Here is an 18742-nt window from a genome sequence, read left to right on the forward strand (position 1 = left end):
TATACACCATATATATATAAAAAATATACATATATATAGTGTTATATACATATTTATATATATAAAACATTTTTAGTGGACAAACAAGATAAATTATTCCTGTAGTGTATTTTGAAAATATGAGAGAGTTCAGTATTGGAATTTTGTATTTCAAAAATTAATTAGAATCTACTGGTAAATTGGTAAAGAAGTATGTGTTCTCAGGATCAGAAAGCACCTTCAGGGTTGTAGATTTGTTTAGATTCTATTGTACTTAACGATAAAAATGTTTTATATACTGGGAGCCTAAATGCATAGGAACAAACATAGAGTTCATAGCAATACCTGTAACCAGGGGTGGCTTAATGTTTTGTCCACACTGTAGCGCTTTCTCATTTTTACTTGCAACAAATTATTTATTAGATCAATAGCTGGAAAAAAAAATATTAGAGTATATCAGTTGAAATGTGTTTGTTTCAACTAAGGCATACAAACAGAGACAGACAAACGTGGTAGTTGTAAAATGAGGGCAGTTATCTCTTCACTCTCCAGCTTTTTACAAACTGCATCCACTTTTGATGCTCGTGAAAATACTCATGCAAACTTTCCTAATAGGATTACAGTTGTTTTACTAAACAGCTGCCTGCTAGCTACTATATTGTCTAACTCTTTGTTTGCTTGTACGCAGGTAGCAAAGACTGGAGACAATTCTCACTCTGCTCCTCCTCAGGTGAAAAAATACTCACGTGAGTACAACAATACAATGCAAGTGCTACAGCAGTTTACAGTAAACACACATGCACGTTTCTTTGAGACTCTCAGTAGCACTGTTGAAGTGACATTGTTGGATGACTGAGAGCAGCAGCTTCAAGGCAGAAAGTGGAAGAATCAGGGTTACAAAGTCAGCAATTTCAAAATACTACTATTCCTCATAGTTTTGGAACTTGAGAATTTCTCTTTCACCCAAGAGGGAAAAAACAGATTAACCCTGCAGTTTTGGAAAACAAAAGAGTTTTCAGAATGCCTCCATACGGTCCTGATGGGCATTCAATGGCTTTCCAATTCCACACCCACTCCTCAGACATTTTGAGAGGGAGAAAAAAAAAAGACTTAGGGAACGTAGCACACTAACTCTCTTTTAATGCACTAACAGAGAGATGGCAGCTAAAAATCTATTTGTCCACAAATGAGAAAATAAAATCTGGACCACCCTCTCTAGGAAGAACGTGGTTCAGAATCCTCCATTGATTTTCTACATGGCAATTTTGGCTTCTTTCGGGCCTCTGTCTGGATTTTCGCTAGATATTAGCATATAAGAATGCACATGTAGGATTCTCTCTTACATACAGCTGGGTAATTTCACATCTGTCAAGCATGCAGCCTGTTTTCAACAGTGTTAGTGATTGTTTCCAACTTTGATCTTTTGATCGACCAAATTTGTATTATCTCAAAAGATTTAAACAGTATTTTAATACTGTTGAATATAAGGACAGAATTCCCTGAAAACATTTGTTCCTCTGCCTGTTCATATGTTTTACCTAATGTGTCTTCTCTGCACTGGCCGTTCTTTTGAACTTCATGGGCCTAATATGTATTATGTCAAGTTTTAGATTACTCATGGCATGTTTCATTCTCTGAATTTTTTGTAAATCATTGTATTCCTAATTTACTAATTTATTTTTGCATCAACTACAAACATTGAAATACTGTTTAAATTTCACAGATGTGAAATTACTCAGCTATAAGTAAGAGAGAATCCTGGTTGCACATTCTTATGCAGTAATATCTAGCAAAAATCCAGACGGAGGTCTGAATGAAGCCAAATTGTCATGTAGCAGATGAATGAATTCAGAAGCATAAAATGGCTTGACAATACCTGAAGGCAGAGGGAGCAGAAATAGCAGGATAGACAAAGATTATCACAAAAATTACCTCTATGCAGTTATTTCTTCCAATTCTATTTTGACATACAAATACATACTCAGTTTTCAGCAAGTAGTCATTCAAATATGAGATGCTATTGGAAAATGTGGGAAAATGCTATTGCATTTTGGGGATGGAAATCAGTGAAGACATTTCACAGATAAGTGCTCTGCTTGGGAAATGATGCTCATGGTACAGTTTTGAATGGATAATCAACTGAGAAAAAAATATTTCTCAGGGATATAAAAGTTGAGAACTCTTAAATTTTATAGGCTAATTTTTAATAGGGGAAGAGGACAGAAATTCAGTTCATCCGTAATCCTAGCCTGTTAAAATTCTGAAGTTGGTTAGCATGCATAAATTGAAGTAAATTTTAATTGTCTTACATGGTAAGTTAGGCAAACCTAACTTCTGCAAGTTTGCTGAATTTTATGTTTATGCCTGCTATTGCTGAGGCATATACTGCTGTCTCTAGATGAAGTTACCATTAGAATCTATTGGTAATGTAAGATTTATAGTCAATTATTAGAGTGCCTGAATCCTTTTGGATGTATGAGAAGAAAGCACCAAGAAATGGAGAACAAATATTTACATTAATTCTACTCCAGTGGTTGGGGTCTACTTCTGGTAATCAGGATTTACTACGGGCCAACAGACCAAGGGGAGTCTACTGATGAGGCCTTCTTTCTTCAGCTATAAGAAGCATCATGCTCACAGGCTCTCATCCTGATGGGAGATTTCAACCACCTGGATGACTGCTGGGAAAGTGACAGGGTGGGCTGCAAGCAATTCAGTACACTCCTGGAATATGCTGAGGATAACTTCCTGAACCAGATATGTATTGGAATGACCAACCAGCAGTGAGGTGTTGCTGGACCTAGTGTTTACCAGTGCAGAGGATCTCATTAAAGAGGTTAAGATTTGAGGCAATTTGGGCTGTAGCAACCATGCTCTGATTGGATTTGTCATCTCAAGGAATATGGGCCTGGAAAAGAGCAGATTCAGGACTCTGAACTTGAGGAGAGCAAAACTTTGTGTGTTTAAGGCATTATTGGATGGGATCCCTTGGGAAACTGTTCTTTGGGACATAGGAACAGAACAGAGCTGGCAGTTCTTTAAGAATACCTTTCTGAGAGCACAAGAGATTTACATTCCCCAATGTGTTTTTTATGTGTTAAATTTCACCTAGATAAAAAAAAGTTTTATAGAGATAGGTTGGTAAGTGTTTATTTATGGTTATCAGATGGGAGATAATGTCTAACCTCAAATTTTAGCTCCAGGACTAATACTTGGATAGAGATCTAGATTCCAGTTCTCTGTTTTAAGAATCATGGATCTGTTCAGATTTAGACTTGTGTTTACCACATCAGAATGGCTCATCAATTAACAATTTCAAGAATATAATGAAATGACAATGTATAAGCAGATTTTAACATTATGATTTATTAAAGTGTGTGTTTTTTCTCCTACATGCTTTCAGCCTGACATCCATTTACTCTTAAGGCTGATGACCGTGTAGAAGGATAGATAACACTCTGGTAGGTGAGTTTTCTGTAGGTGCTCTACTCAATCTTCACCTCTGAATGTAGAAATTGATCTCGTGTCTACCACAGCAGAACTTGTGGAGACAGTTTCTTGCAGCTTCTTCTGTGCTGATTGCTATTTGCTTATTTCTAGCACCAGAAAAAGCACTGCTGCCAACAGATTCTGTCAGCTTACATATCAGGGGTGTGTGGAGGTTCATGAGGACATCAGTGTGCAATTGTGCAGATATATGGTTTGTTGTTGTTTTAATATTTTCAACAGATATTATAAAACTTCTACTGCTGAGATAAAATTCCAGAGAAGAGACAAAGAATTTTTCAGCTGAGAGTGTGTGGCTCAGTGTACACTACAGTAAGCAGTAGGCATATATCTCTTAAGTTACCATTAACATGTAAGTAAAACATGTCAGCTAAAACCAAGGAAAAATGGTCAACTGTACTTAAAAATGGAAATTCTGAATTATAATCTTTTAATTCAATTTGGTGTGTATTGACAAGTCTAGGAAGGAAAAAAAAAAAACAAAAAACCAATCCAAACCTGAGACATAAAATGCTTCCTTTGCTTTAAGACTTACAAAGCAATCTGGCAGGAAGTTAAAGATATAAAGGCAATAATAAAAATAAAGAAATTACTAAATAAAAGTCCAGTAAGCTGAAAATGTTTGTTGGGTAATGGAAAACATTGGTAAAATCACAACTGATATATTTTTAAATATTTCAAAAATCTCCTTGGGTCTCTCCTTGACTTCTCCCCACCCTTCCTTATGCCTCCTTCAACACCTGGAGAAATCTCACACTAGAGGATTATGTCACAGGCAGGAAATGTCTAAAGAATCTGACAAAATAAGGACATTTCAGTATGGTATATCACGGCACCTTAATTTTTTTTATTTCTTTTCCTTTCTGCTGATATGTACAGGGGAGAAAATAAATGAAAACAGAATACACTTGTCATGGTTTTATGATTTTTGGTTATTGGTATTCCACATCATAACATCATGTAGTGCACTGGGAGCTAAAGTGTTAATACTCCAGTTCCAGGCAGCTATCTGGAAGAGAAGAACAACTACATACCCAACGGGGCTTTGCAGTTAGAGAGGAGATATAACCCCTGGCAAGGTCACCTGATGTGCTCTTCTTTGTCAGGTTTTCCTCCCTGCTGCTCAACTGGACTGCGCATCTCACCTCAGTGTTATGGTGAGGCCTATCCACCTTTCGGACACTCTCTCTCATTACATTTGATTTATTAGCTTCATTTCTAATTATATTGTATTATAATGTGTTACTTTTCATTCTGATACCATATTTAGTAAATTAGTTTGTTTTTCCTCAGATCATTGCCACTGTTTTTAATTATTTTGGAGTCCTCTGTTTCCCTTTTTCCAGAGGCACAGATTTTGTGAAATCCCTCTGCCCCGCTAGTCACAGAACCAGGCCGAACCAGCCCGTAAACCATTGACATTCTTAGTGGAGGATGCAAGCAAAAGCTGCTTTTTTGGCATTTATATACAAACAGCCACAAACAGATATTACCTTCATGAGAGATTTCTTTCCAAGGATTGGGTGGATACATGAAAGCAGCATTCTGGATTTGGTCATGTATGTCCTCATCTTCATTGAATGGAAAGGTACCACTGAGACTTACATAAATGATAACACCCACAGACCACATATCCAGAGATCTGTTATAGCCTTTATTCCTCAGCACTTCCGGAGCAAGGTAGGCTGGTGTTCCTACAACTGAACGTCTGAAGGATTTCTCCCCAATAATTCGAGCAAAGCCAAAATCACAAAGTTTTACCTGTTTAAAGAGAATTGTTGTAAGTAAATTAAAGTAATAAAATTAAAATAAAGTAATAAATTAAAGTAAAAAAAAAGACTTTCACTATTAAATACAGTTGACATACTTTTATCATGGTTTAGTTGTACAATGCATTTTCAGGAAACTTTATTTCTTTTAATCTTCTCTTAGTCCACCAAGGCATTAGACTAGATTACCAATTCACTGCATTCCTTTATGTCATAAATAAACTGTAGTAGAGTGAAAGCAAAAACATAGGACAGCTTAGAATGAAGGGAATGAAGTTTTGGAAGGGCCTAACAGCTTAGATTCCTTCCAATGGTTGCTTTATAGATGACCTTTTCCCGAATGAATCGAGTTGACAGAAGTTAGTTGTTAAATTATCACTTTTTTGGATATTTATTTTCTAATAATTTTGTGTAGTTCCTGGAATCAATATAGATAGATGTTTTTGTTTATTTTATAAAAAAATCAGAATTAGTACTTATTAATTAGAATCATTTCTACTTGCCTGCGGGAAAGGATCTGCTGATGCCAATAATACATTTTCTGGTTTGAGGTCACAGTGAACTATATTTTTGAAATGAAGATGTCTTAAAGCAACAAGGATCTGTGAAGAAACAAATCAGAATGAAATTCAGTTTTCAATGGGGGTTTATATATAAACTTATAAATTTTAGGGGCTTATATTATTTTGACAGCAACACCGACTAGAGAACCTAGGACTGCTGTAGAGAGAAACAACCCAACAAGAATGTATCTTTCTCTACAGTGTCCACAGTGCAAGAAAAAAAAAGTTCAGCATGTTTCACTGTTTGAAATATGATTGTTCCCTCTCCAAAAATGTTATGCTCTAAACAACTTCGGGAAACTGCATTCTGAGTACATTTCTTTGTGTTTTTTTGTTGTTGAAACTTTTAACACAGAAACATCTGCAAAAATTGCCTTCCAGATATAAATTATTCAAAAATTTTCATGGAAATACTCTGTGATCCAATTCAAGTACTTTCTAGAGGTGATGAAACAAAGAGCCTTACATGCATTTTTGTGCTGTTATGTGAACAAAATGCCAAGGAAATGTAAGAGACATCCATCTTATCTCTGTGGTTTTAACTTCATTCCTTCTGTCTGGTCAGAGGCTGCCAGAATTTCCTACTCTATGAGAACAGGCAATGGGGAGAGGCTGAATGAACCCATTAAGGCAGGAAACCAAATTATAAAGCTGGTGGCGGTTTTGCCTATGAAAGTCTGAAAACTAGAGAACCTGTTACATTCGATTTCTAATAATAAACTTCCCCTGTAACACAACTGTTCCTGCTCCTTTCTTTTTCTTGCCTTAACAAAAACCAGGCTGCTGTGACTCTGAGATGGCTCATTACTCAGCTGTGTATCTAAATTTAAACATATTGTGGGCAGCCAAGGAAACAATATAATAACATGACAGCAAGAAGAACAGAAAAAAAACACACAAAAAACAAACAGATCACATTATTAACAGATGTCATACAGGAAGACAGACTCATTTTATCAGAGGTAGTGCTGAGATCCAATCTCAGTGCAGAAAAGAGGCACAGAAGATCATAGCACAAACTACAATGCTTGGGTACGGGGAAATTCAAAAGGCTCAAATTTCTTTCTGTAGTTCTTCAGTGGTTTGCTATTTGCGTTTTCAAGTCCTGTCTTGTACTTAATCTTTCAAGCATAAGTGAACTTGTAAACTTGATGGCTCTCCCATCCAGTAGCCAGGCAATTGCATGCAGTTCATCCTGCAGCGCCAGTTCTGCTTACCAAAAGTGGCCCACTGAGCGCTTGCATTCCACATGCAATTGTATCAATTGCACGTGGCTAGGTCCTCTTAATGGCTTACTAGAAATCAGATAATGTACACAAAGATGTATGTACCATCCCTGATATTATTATTACAATCATTCTAATAATATTCATATATTCCATATATTCCATGATTCTATAATATGAATATTTCTATAATATGAATCATTCCATGATTCTATGATTATTATCCAGGCTTTTATGAATGAAGGAGAAAAATTATGTCAAAATCAAAACATAAGAAACAGTGATAACAACTACTTCATATATCTTTATAGGTCTATGGATCAATTACTTACCTGAGTAATTAAAAATTTTGTTATTCTCTCTGGCAATCTGCCCTTTTCACTTGATAAGATCATCTCCAGCATGTCTCCATGGAGTTTTTCCATAACAACAAACACTCTTTCTGGTGTCTCAAACATGCACTCCAAATTTACAACCCCAGGATGATGAAGATTCTAGTAAAAGTAAATACAACCTTTGAACAACACAGATATCCCTATATGATTAGTAGGTTTTATGATTACATAATTAACCTCCAGGCTCCCCTAAACCAGAAAATATTTCAATTTTTCTTAATTTAAACTGCTTACTTCATCGGTAGGCAACAGGCATAAGATTTCTAGGGATGGTATAAAAGAATGCATTAACTTAAAATTAGTTAAACGTACATTATTGTGCCTGGTGCTTTAGATTGTAGAGATTACAGCTCCTAACATAACACTCCCAGTACTGTTAGTCTTGACTATTTATGCAGATTAGGCTGAAAAAATGCTAGAATTTTCAGCAAAAACTGAAATAATTATCAACTGGAATAATTAATTACATTATCTGGTATTTATTTCTTGTTCATTGCAGGGGAGTTGGACTAGATGACCTTTAAGAGTTTCTTCCAACTCAAAAGATTCTATGACTTATAGGAATGAAAAATAACAGCAAAATACCTGTAAAATTGCAACCTCATTACGAAGTTGACTTTCCTGTTTAGTTGGAAACCTTAGTTTGTCTATTATTTTAATGGCAACATCTCTTCCTGTTTTGCGATGTTTTCCTGCATTAATAAAACAGAAGGCCTCCATCAATTAACAGGATTAATTCTGAAAAGTGTTCCACTTTTACTTGATTGTATAAATGACCACAAGTAAGTGGCAGTTATGTACAACTATGCATAACAAAGTAATTCCCAGAGCAAGTCTGCTGCAAGTTAAATAAACCATTGAAAGCTCTCATCCATTTCCTTTTTCCCTTCCCTTTTACGAGCGAACTTTTTCTCACCTGACAAAGCTGTTGAAACATGTAAGGAATACAAGCATACAAGAAATTTAGTTTTGCCTTTCAACAATATAAATGTAAAATTAACTTTCTCACATACTTTTTCCTTTTCATATACTTAAAACAGAGTTCTTTCCAACTGGCAGGTCATAAGCTTCAGTGGTAGTTCCAGAGTAGCAAATACTGAAATAGGTGATTGCCTTCAGGAATCTAACTTCCTGTCCCAGAGATTTTTCAATAAGAATGCTAGTTAGTTATCACTCGTCTCAAACAACTGTACCTAAGCAACCTCCTCAAAACTGCTGAAAAAATGAGGAACAAAATGGAGAAACAGAACATGAAAAAAATGAATAATCCAAACTATTAAGAACAAAGAAAAAAAAATAACAAAGTTGTGCCAAGAAAAATAGCAAGAAATGATGACTTTTCCCCCCTTCTTTCATTACCTAAGGAGAATTGAGAAGATTAATTAATCTCTTAATTGAGAAATTACCTTTGAGAAGAATTCTCTTCTTAAAGAGAGACAGTTCTGTACTTTGGAGTCTGCATTACTACAGCTACATTACTACGCTACATTATGACTTTACTAGAGTTATCAAGTATGCTGACCTGTTGTTGGCAGAAAACTTCACAGTAAAAAAAGAACTTGTCAACAGTAAGTAGTGTCCATCTTTAATGAATATTACTTACATTAAACACTGGGTAGCTAATTTCTATAATAAAGTATTTCACAATCCAAATACTTTCAAGTTTGCTAATTTTTTTCAGCCTTAAGCATAACTGTATAACTCACCAGAAACTTACCTCCATAAACAATTCCAAATTGTCCTGATCCCAACACCTCATCTGGGAAGATCTGGTATACAGTGCTGATATCCTGCTTATATAAACACAACAAACATTAATCTCTGAAATATGGGAAAAAAGAATATATATTTGATCAGTGTGCATACATGTACTTTGCAGTACATTTCAAAACATGCCTGCCAGAACATTAATGCGAGTTTTCTTAAAACAATCAATAACCAAAATTGCAGTCTCATCTTAGTACAAAAAATACTGGATGTCTCAGTGATGACAAGAAAAGGCTTATTATAGCCCTACTAAGTTCAACAGAAATGCCACGTACTAATGACTTCTGCTTCCTTTCCCTTAGGTAATTAACAACCTGAAAAGATAAGTTGTTCAATTCTGTTTTAAGCTACATAACACCTATGTAATAGTTGTGTCTCAAGGAAAAGATACCATGAAATTGACTTTTTTCAAAAGTTAATAATGCTAATAGTTTGTTAATTTCTACATTCTAAGTAGAAAAAAATGGCTGATTGGAACTCTAACATTCCTTTCTGCAAAACAGATCAATGACTTCACATGCTTAATCATATCATATCTAGCAGAAGCATTCAGAGAACACTCACCACATTTTCTTGAACTTGGCAGTTTGACACAGAAATACTGATGGATATGTCCCCTGGGGAAGAAAGTAAAATATACTTGAGACAGCTATGCTTTCAATTCAAACATGTAATAATAACAAATGACACTTACATGACATCATTATTTTCTGATAACTGTAGAAATTGGACCCTCTAGGTCAGCTTGTTCATCTACCAGACAAAACCAAATTACAGCACCTCACAAATATGTGGCTTCAACAATAGACTAGTGTAGTATATGGGAAAGAACAGAATTATGCACTTCATTACCAAATTTTATAGTGGAATCATATTTCTCAAGAATAAGCTTCTTACTGCTTTATTCCATTTTATTTCAGGGCTTTTTATTTTAAGCAAGTAACATAACATCAACCAGAGAAAACTGCTTTCATTTACTATACTTCAGTGTACTGAACTAGATGATCTTTAAGGTCCCTCAAAGCCAAGTCATTCTATGATGCTATTCAGACTAGGGCTAATACTTTTTCATATTGCTATGTGTACTGCTAAAAGGAATAGGTATTTCAACTGGCAAAAAAGACATTATTAATACACAACAGGAAATAAAAACTTGTACTTATGCTTTAATATGACAATTGCAAGAAGCAACTTCTTAGGATGTTACCATAAATTTTTTAATTTGCAAATCCATGGAGAAGCTAATAAAACTGGAGAATAAGTTTACTGCTGACTGTACTACACAAAGAAGTCATTTTTGCGGGTCACTTTGGAACACTGATGCCTCTGCCTCCTACCTCTGTTTAGAATCCTGTTCAAGCTTTTCATTTTTTCAGTATGGATTTCAGCCTCATTTAAATCAGTGTCCTATTCTATAAAGCCTGTATTAAACTCTGCATAAAATCACTACTACCACCTCCACCTCTCCTAGCAGCAGAAAGTAGCATAAGTAACTTCTGCTCAAAATGACTTATTTCCTTGTCCTCTCCTTAGGAATATATTTGTTTTGGAATGGGATGTTTTGGTTTCATACAGGATTTTTAGCAATGCTAATTTGTTTTCAAATGTATGTACTACTTTGTGTTTGCACTAAAGATAACATTCACATGGCCCCTTTAAAGGAGGCCTACAAGAAAGCTGGAGAAGGACTCTGAATCATGTAGAACAAGTGGTAACAGCTTTAAATTAAAAGAGCAAAGATTTATATTAGATATTAGAAAGGAATTCTTTCTAATTCTCTTCAGCTAGGAGAGTGGTGATGCACTGGCAGAAGAGAAGTATGAATTAACAGAATAAAATTTTAAACTTCCAAGGAGGCAAAGAAGAGAGCTGTAATTCTCAGTCCAGCATTTTAGATTATATATTTAACTACACTGAGCTCAAACCAGGGGCACTAGGCAACTAACATGACTGGAATGACATCCAAACTTGACAGTATTTCATGTAGGAACATAGCCGAGAAAGAAAAAGACAGAGATGATCTATTCTGATATGTGAGCTGTTGTGCCTGGAGATGTATGCCACAGCCTGTTGTACTATTTAGTTCCTGAAGGGCTTGCTGTCTCATTAGTATTTCACACTGCATTAATAGCATCCAGATGTCAAGTGCTAAAGCACATCTATGTTGCAACACAAGGTCTGATCCAGTTTGTGTAGACATATCTGAATTTGCTTCACAATGAGTAGGCTAAGTACAATTAGCAAAGAAACCACAGCAGCACATACTTGGTAGTGGTGAATTGTTTGGTCTGTGCTACTTCGTTATCAGTACCTCAAAAGATATAAACTAGTTTCATGTTTGTTTACATAATGTCCTAGCTTTGGTAGGGAATTATCCAAAAGTGTATAAATCAGAGGCAAAGATATATTTAGCCCTTTTGGTCCTGGGTGACATCTATACCTCACTGTGAACAGAACAGCTGTTCTTCACACTTGAGTTCATTTCATCTCATCATGGGACAATGTTTGTGGCAGTTGTACAACCAAATGTGATGAAAAGAAGCATATAATCTATGCTGCAGTGACCTAAAGAGTGAATGGATGTTTCTGCAATATACAGCAATATAAATTACAATAGCAATGGGAAACATCTATCAAGTCTCAACTGGAGCTCAGAAAACTTCATGCCACTTTGCAAGGAAGCTGTCAGCAACACACAAATACAGAAGAGATGCCTTAGGAGTAGAACAACTATTTGCTCACTATCAAATTTGCACATTGTATATTAACACAGATGACCTAGTATAAACTGGAAATACATGAATGAAAAATTGTGGCTTTTAAAATACACAGACAGTTGATAAGCCTTTACTAGTTGTACAATATTTCCGTGCAGAAGATTGAGCCTTGCTATTTGTTAATGACTGCATTTATCTGAAATGGAGGAAACATACTTACTGTGTAGGCTGGGTCCCGACCCCATTGATGCCCCTTTAGGGATGACAGGCATCAGGGCATGCTGTATTGCAATCTCCCACATTCTTGCCACATCTATGCCAATACCACTAGTGAGAACACCATTATTCAGTGGAACACTTGAGAGGTTTTCTATGTTTTCTCCAACATAATAGACTATATTTGCTGTGCTTATTTCAAAACAATGAGGATTGGCTCCTTGAGGCAGTAAAGTGAAAGTCTTTGCAGGTTCCAGAGAGAAAATTTCAGACAGTGGAATTTCCTAAAATGAAAAATAAATAAATAAATAAATAAATAAATAAAATCTGTGTAAAGATAATCAACGTATAAAATTAAGACATGAATTTTATTTCACTAATTTATAATATTAGTTCTTGCTTTTATCCACATGCTTCTCGTACAAACAAAGATTCTTGTAACCTGGAACTCCTTGACATGGAGGCCTGCTGAGTGTAAAATAACAAATGTTTTTGTCCAAGATCAAGTAGAAATTTAATTATTTTATTTGCAAACTTACTAGCAAAGAACTCTGTAAATAAAAGCATAATAAATATATATTCCAAATCCACATTTCACATGGCATGAACTTGGTTGTTTCATCTTGAATAAGAGTCAAGGACACATTTTACTAACTTCCTATGGAAGGAGTTTAACTGCTTCAGGTAGAAGGATGAAAGAATTAAAATAATATTTTACAATTTAAATCACAACATAATGTCCAAAGGACAGAATTAAAATAATATGTACAACACTTTATTGTTTGGAAAAAATTTATATAGTGAATAACAGAATGTCAGATGACCTTCTTGGCAAAATTTGTCACTGATATTGAATTGCCCCTATATAAAACTTTTCATTTGCATAACATGTAACATAATATGTAACATAACATTACATAATAATAACAGCAGTCATTGTTAGTGAACAATCTGACACTTGCTTGTGAAATGCAATACCCACATATGCAAGTAAGGTAATAAAAACAAACAGTTCCAAGTTGTGCTATTAATGCAGCTTTAGTATTTATTTATTCAGCAATTCACTCCAGTCATTACTTTTTGATAGCAGAAAAAGAAATTGAAAAATATTCCTTACCTTATAATATTTACTTCCAGTATCATTTTGAAAAAGAGTAATACATTTGCTGTCTAGTCTCCAGTAGTGTCGCTTTCTCTGAAAAAAAAAGGGGAAAATTTTTCTACCAATTTTCAAGAAGAAAATTTCAAGAAAATTAAAGAAATGCTCTTTTCTGAAACCATTTCCAAAAATTACATTTTCATCTGAAGGGATGAACTGGGAAGGATAAAGTTTCATTTGCTATTACAAGAATTTTATGAGGCCCTTATGTTTGAGTTAAAGTTTTATTAGTTCATCTTTTATTGTACTAATGTAGCTCTGTTCAACTAGTCCATGTTTTAGAAGTTTAACATGTCATCATAGTCCCAAGGTTGCACTCAGCAGTTGTGTTAATAAAATAAATCAACTTTCTTTTTCTATTGGCAGTAGCTCACTTTAGAAGGCTGTATACTGACATTCTGATTCCTGTTTTTGCAGGTCTGAATGAAAATAACTTATTATTATTATTGATACCTTTATTTTACAACAGTCCAAACACACCTAACAGTAAGATATCTAGAAAACAGTAGCTGGAAGATAAAGATACTTTCCAGAACCTCTAAGGTGTTAATTTTTTTTTTTTTTTTTCTTTCAGAATGTCTTCCTATTTGGCCTGTGACAATCCAACTCACAGATTCAGCTATTACTGTGTGTTTTAAGTGTCTCCTGGTATGGTGAAATAACTTTCTTACAAGCACTGCCACGGATTTAGTACTATGGGAAATGCAGATGTTGTAAAAATGACATATATGAGTGACTTTAAATTATTAATATACTATTAGGATTTTCATTCTGAACAGTTATATAGCATGTAAAGTAATGCCTTCCTTAATAGTTCTTACCAGTGTGTCCTTGCTGGTATAGTGAACCATCCAACCTTCTTTCATTACTGTGCTGCTTCTCCTTTTTGTGTGCTTCACAGATTGTACCACTCTCATTAATGGAATATTGTTGCTGGTTGAAGGGCTTAAGAATAAATCAGTAAAGGCTTTTTAAAAGAGGACAATTTTAGACAAATAGAAAAAACTTCTTTTATATGCACATTTAGATTTATAGCCACTAATAGACCTGGACCAGACACTATTTTGTTTTGTCAATCCAAGTATCTTGAGAGTACAAAGGAAAAAAAGCTGTAATGTCACAACAGGAGAAAGTCAGAGACCAATAGAAAGTTTACATACACAACATACACAAAATATTCCCCAAGATAGCTAAGACGATGGGCAAATGACTAGGGTCTCAACTAGAGTTGGGAAGAAATAGCTCAAGCCTATGATATGCATGATTCAGAGCATCGCTTGATCTAGAATCTCTCATAAGGTAAGCACTGCCCATCAGATTACTGTCTTGCGATCTTTCTTGGGTTCACACACACTGTAGAGTTATGACAGTTTACAGTAGAAAATGTGTCAACTAGTTGTGCATACACTGGCCGAGTACAGCAGAGAATCTGCACAAACCTCTCAGAGAAGGAGGTTTAGGATAATGCAGTTTATCTTCAAAGACTTTAAGCAAAGTCTTACTGCCCTGTACTTAGGTATGCATGCTGAAAACTTCCAGTGCTCAGCATGGTAACTCAGGAAGTCATGGGAACTTGACAGAATGCCTGATAGCACAATCAGATAAAACATGGAATATCTCGTTAAAGAGATTTATGAAATAACAAAGCCAAAGGGAGTTAATGATTACTAGAGCAGATTCCGCATAATGGAATCATCTGCTTCATCATCTTCTTCAATCCTAAACATAAATGCTTAGTCATTTCTAGCAGAACTTGATCTTGAGATTCTGCATCCTACATGAAAACAGAGCACTGAGAGTTCATGCTGTAATCAAACAGGCTGCATGTATATATTCTTGTCAGACAAAGAAATTTCCTTTTTTATTTTCCTTTTATAGATCACTGAAAAATAATTCATGAACATGGCAAGTACCCTTACAAATATGAGGGCTGCTCTGAAAGTAATATCTCCTATTTTATTATGTTGCAGCAAAACATCAGAGAAGGTTGGTGGTAACATGGAGATAAAGGCTGAACCTTCCCACCAATATTCTGCTACATTTTGTTGCCATATGACAGATGGTAGCAGAGGGGCACTGTGACAAAATGGCATCTGACATGGAAGTGTTGATGAAGCAAAGGTGAGGAAATGAGTTTTTCTTTGCAGAAAAAAATGACACCCATTCACATTCATCAGCACTTGCTGAACATTTCCAGAGACTAAACAGAGGATGTGAGCACAGTGAGATGGTGAGTGGTGCATTTCAGCAGCGGCAACAGCAACATGAGAAACACATCACATTTTGGACAGCCATGTACAGCTGTCACATGATGAAATGAAGAGCATCTTGATCAGCTAATTCCTGCAAATTGGCAGATTATGTCCAGGGAACTGTATACAGAGCTGAATATCAGCTTCAGTGTTGTAAACAATAGTAACAATGTTGAAATATCACAAAGTTTGTGCCAGGTGGGTCCTGTGAACGCTCACGCAGGAAAAGAACGAATACCCTATGTAAGTTTTGCCAGGATCTACTGGATCAGTTTGAGGTTGAAGGTGACAGTTTCCTGGATCACATCATTGCCGATGACAAAACATGGTGTCACCACTATGAGCGAAAGTAAAAATAGTAGTCCATGGAATGGTAACATGTAAATTCCCCATCAGAGGAAAAGTTCAGTGCAATCCTCAGGGGGTGAAATGATGTGCACTATCTTTTGGGATAGGAAATGTGTGATTGTTCTGGATTTCCTGGAACCCAGACAAACCATCGACTTTGAGCACTACATCACAACACTACCTAAACTGAAGGTTTGAACTCCAAACTCCAGGCAGAAAATAAGACATCCTTTCTCGTTTTACAGCAGGCCCTATGCCATTTGGAAGATCACGGACCAATATTGGCTGGATTGTCCTACCACACCCACCATATAGCTCAGAATTGAAGTATTTTTACTTTTATCTGTTCAGGCTAATGAAAAATGGACTGTGTGGGTGATATCTTCCTAGCAACAGCACAATCATAGCAGCTGTGAATCTGCAGGTCACTTCCACTGGTGCAGATTTTTAAGTGTCGGAAAGTGTTTTTACAAGTGAGCAGGCTTGTCACTTCATCACTGATAAAAATGCATAGCTAAGGGTGGTGATTATGTTGAAAAATAGAAGTTCATAGCTGAGAATTTGCTCTATCAAATAACGTTATTAGGTCTATTAGGTGACATATGTAATTAGCGGAAGGTATTTCTGGAAATTCAGGGATGCCCCTCAACTAAATAAAACAAGTAAATGGATTATCTGTTTTGTAATGACTCATAGTTCAGTATCTATATTTTAAAGAGCTCAGTATGCTGTCCATGCAATGTGAATTAGACATTCAAGATGATATTACAACATAGAATTTTGTGATAGAAAGCAGATGCTTATATTCTAATGATACGTGTCTGTATATAAGTACCTATGTAGAAGAATATATTTACAGCTTACTGCTGCTGATAGTAAAATTGTTTATTGCTGAAATGGATAACTTCCAATTAGAGCAAAATTTTTGTGTCAGTGAAAGAGAACTTAGGGGAACATGCTTCAGGAAAAGATTCCTAGTATGCAAAATAAGAGGAACTGCGGGTTAAACTGGTATTCATGAAGAAAAAATATTCTATAATTGTTCTTCAAAGTAAAGAATCCTTGCTCCAAAGAAATGAGAGAAGAAAAGACCTTAATACATTTTTGGTTCACTCACAATCAATCTCTACTTATTTTTCTCTAGTACTCTGCATTTCTAATAAGCAAATAATGATTTTTTTCTCACCCTCCGACATTTCTACAGTAAATTGCACAATTCAATTCCCATTTTTCTTCTGATTGGTCATTTCAAAACACTGATTTATTTTGTAATTTTCTTGAAACTCATAGTTTGTTAAGAGTTCCTTCTTTCTGAAGATATATGAAAATGCAAACAATATACCTAAGGCCAATTACATCATAGGCAATTGTGCAGGTTTTTTTTGTTGTTTTGTTTGGCTTTCATCTATATAGCCAAGTATTTCACTTCCAGTTGGGAAAAAATGCTTGGGAAAATAAATACATTTTAAAAAATATTCTCTATTGCTCGTTTAAAAATGAAGTTTCACAACATAATTTTCAGAAAAGAGCAGATATGTAAAAAACACAATTTTTCAAATGAAATTTCAACTTGACAATAACATTTAAATTCCTTTTAAAATCCTAGTGCATGAAATAATCTCATCATAATTTCAGAACCCTCACATATCAATAATTCTCTCCATTCTGAATGAGTGAGAATGCAGTCCATTTAGATTTCTCCTTCAGTCTTAGGCATAATATAACAAATAAATACAAAAGAACGTGGAAGGTTCACCTGATCATCCTGTTAGACTCATCGTGATCTGGATCAGGATCCTGCATTTCCCCACTGTCACTATGGCATCCCGTCATTGAAATCTCAGAGTCATGAGCTATAGATTCTTCCATGTCATCTATAAAACTGCTGTTTCTTTCACTGTCATTGTCATCACTCCCTTCTTCCATGACCACATCAGACTCAGCCCCAGGACTAAGGAGATCTGGAATATTATTTCTCGAATTATTATCTGAACACATACAATACTCCAACCACAACATACTAAAACATTTTGAGCTTCAGAAAAACCCAGGTTCTCTCTGGAATTCTACTGTCTGAGTCTCTATATATTCAGTGTGTAATGGTGAAGGTGGTCTTTAACCAACCATTTGGAAAATCACTACAGAAAACTGGAAACACATTGAACTGGAGTATTTTCAGAACTACAACTTTCTACTAAAAAACTGCCAAAGTAAAGGCAGAATTTCTTATCCATAGACTTCCATTCAAACATTCTATACACATGAGTTTTATTTCTGAGATCTTCCATGCAGCTTGAATGTTGTGCACTGACGTGATGGCTGTTGGCAGGTTACAGCTGCAAACTGATGCTAGAAAAGCAAAAATTTCAAAACTAAAAATTTTGTAATATGATGGTGACATGATGATGAACTATTGAAATAACTCCCAAGACGATTATTTATAATGTGAATTATTTATTTGGGCAGAAAACATATTTCCTTTGCACTAGTGCTCCCCATGAAGACTGTACATATGGCACAGTAATCCATTCTCATGAAATAACTTTCCCTGCCTTTAAGAGGGAAATATTTAATTAATATAAAATAGTTCTATGTAATATAGTACTGAGAAAACAATGATGTTTCAAGTTTTAGCTCACAGTGCATAATATAAACGTATAAACAGATTAAATAAGTTTATATGCAAATAATGTTAAACTTTCTCATTTGTTATTAAATTTGTATAGGCAAGATCAAAGAAACAACTTTTTACTGTACTCTTGCTCGCAAATGGATTAATCTGGAAGACTGAAAAAGAGAAAAAAATTACTTAGCTGAAGGCTTCATTACAAAAAAGAAAAAAAA

The 18742-nt window shown here is 35.2% G+C and overlaps 1 protein-coding gene across 4 annotated transcripts in view; it reads right to left on the bottom strand.

Annotated features, from left to right (window-relative positions):
- Nucleotides 1-18742, bottom strand: part of PRKD1 (protein kinase D1) — a 116747-nt gene that overhangs the window by 3814 nt on the left and 94191 nt on the right. For 2 of the 4 annotated variants that reach the window (XM_010711637.3, XM_010711636.3), the window contains 11 exons: nucleotides 17655-17859; nucleotides 14120-14243; nucleotides 13257-13334; nucleotides 12144-12423; nucleotides 9771-9823; nucleotides 9157-9229; nucleotides 8025-8131; nucleotides 7377-7538; nucleotides 5759-5857; nucleotides 4980-5247; nucleotides 325-410 (listed from right to left, as the gene is read on the bottom strand). In XM_010711637.3, coding sequence (XP_010709939.1) covers nucleotides 325-410; nucleotides 4980-5247; nucleotides 5759-5857; nucleotides 7377-7538; nucleotides 8025-8131; nucleotides 9157-9229; nucleotides 9771-9823; nucleotides 12144-12423; nucleotides 13257-13334; nucleotides 14120-14243; nucleotides 17655-17859 — 1535 coding nt within the window. Of the gene's footprint in view, nucleotides 1-324; nucleotides 411-4979; nucleotides 5248-5758; nucleotides 5858-7376; nucleotides 7539-8024; nucleotides 8132-9156; nucleotides 9233-9770; nucleotides 9824-12143; nucleotides 12424-13256; nucleotides 13335-14119; nucleotides 14244-17654; nucleotides 17860-18742 lie in introns of all 4 variants that reach the window. The other 2 variants (XM_019615700.2, XM_019615699.2) reach the window with 1 other exon arrangement.

The sequence above is a fragment of the Meleagris gallopavo genome, chromosome 5 (assembly GCF_000146605.3).
Source record: "Meleagris gallopavo isolate NT-WF06-2002-E0010 breed Aviagen turkey brand Nicholas breeding stock chromosome 5, Turkey_5.1, whole genome shotgun sequence".
In the NCBI taxonomy this organism is placed as follows: Eukaryota; Metazoa; Chordata; class Aves; order Galliformes; family Phasianidae; genus Meleagris; species Meleagris gallopavo.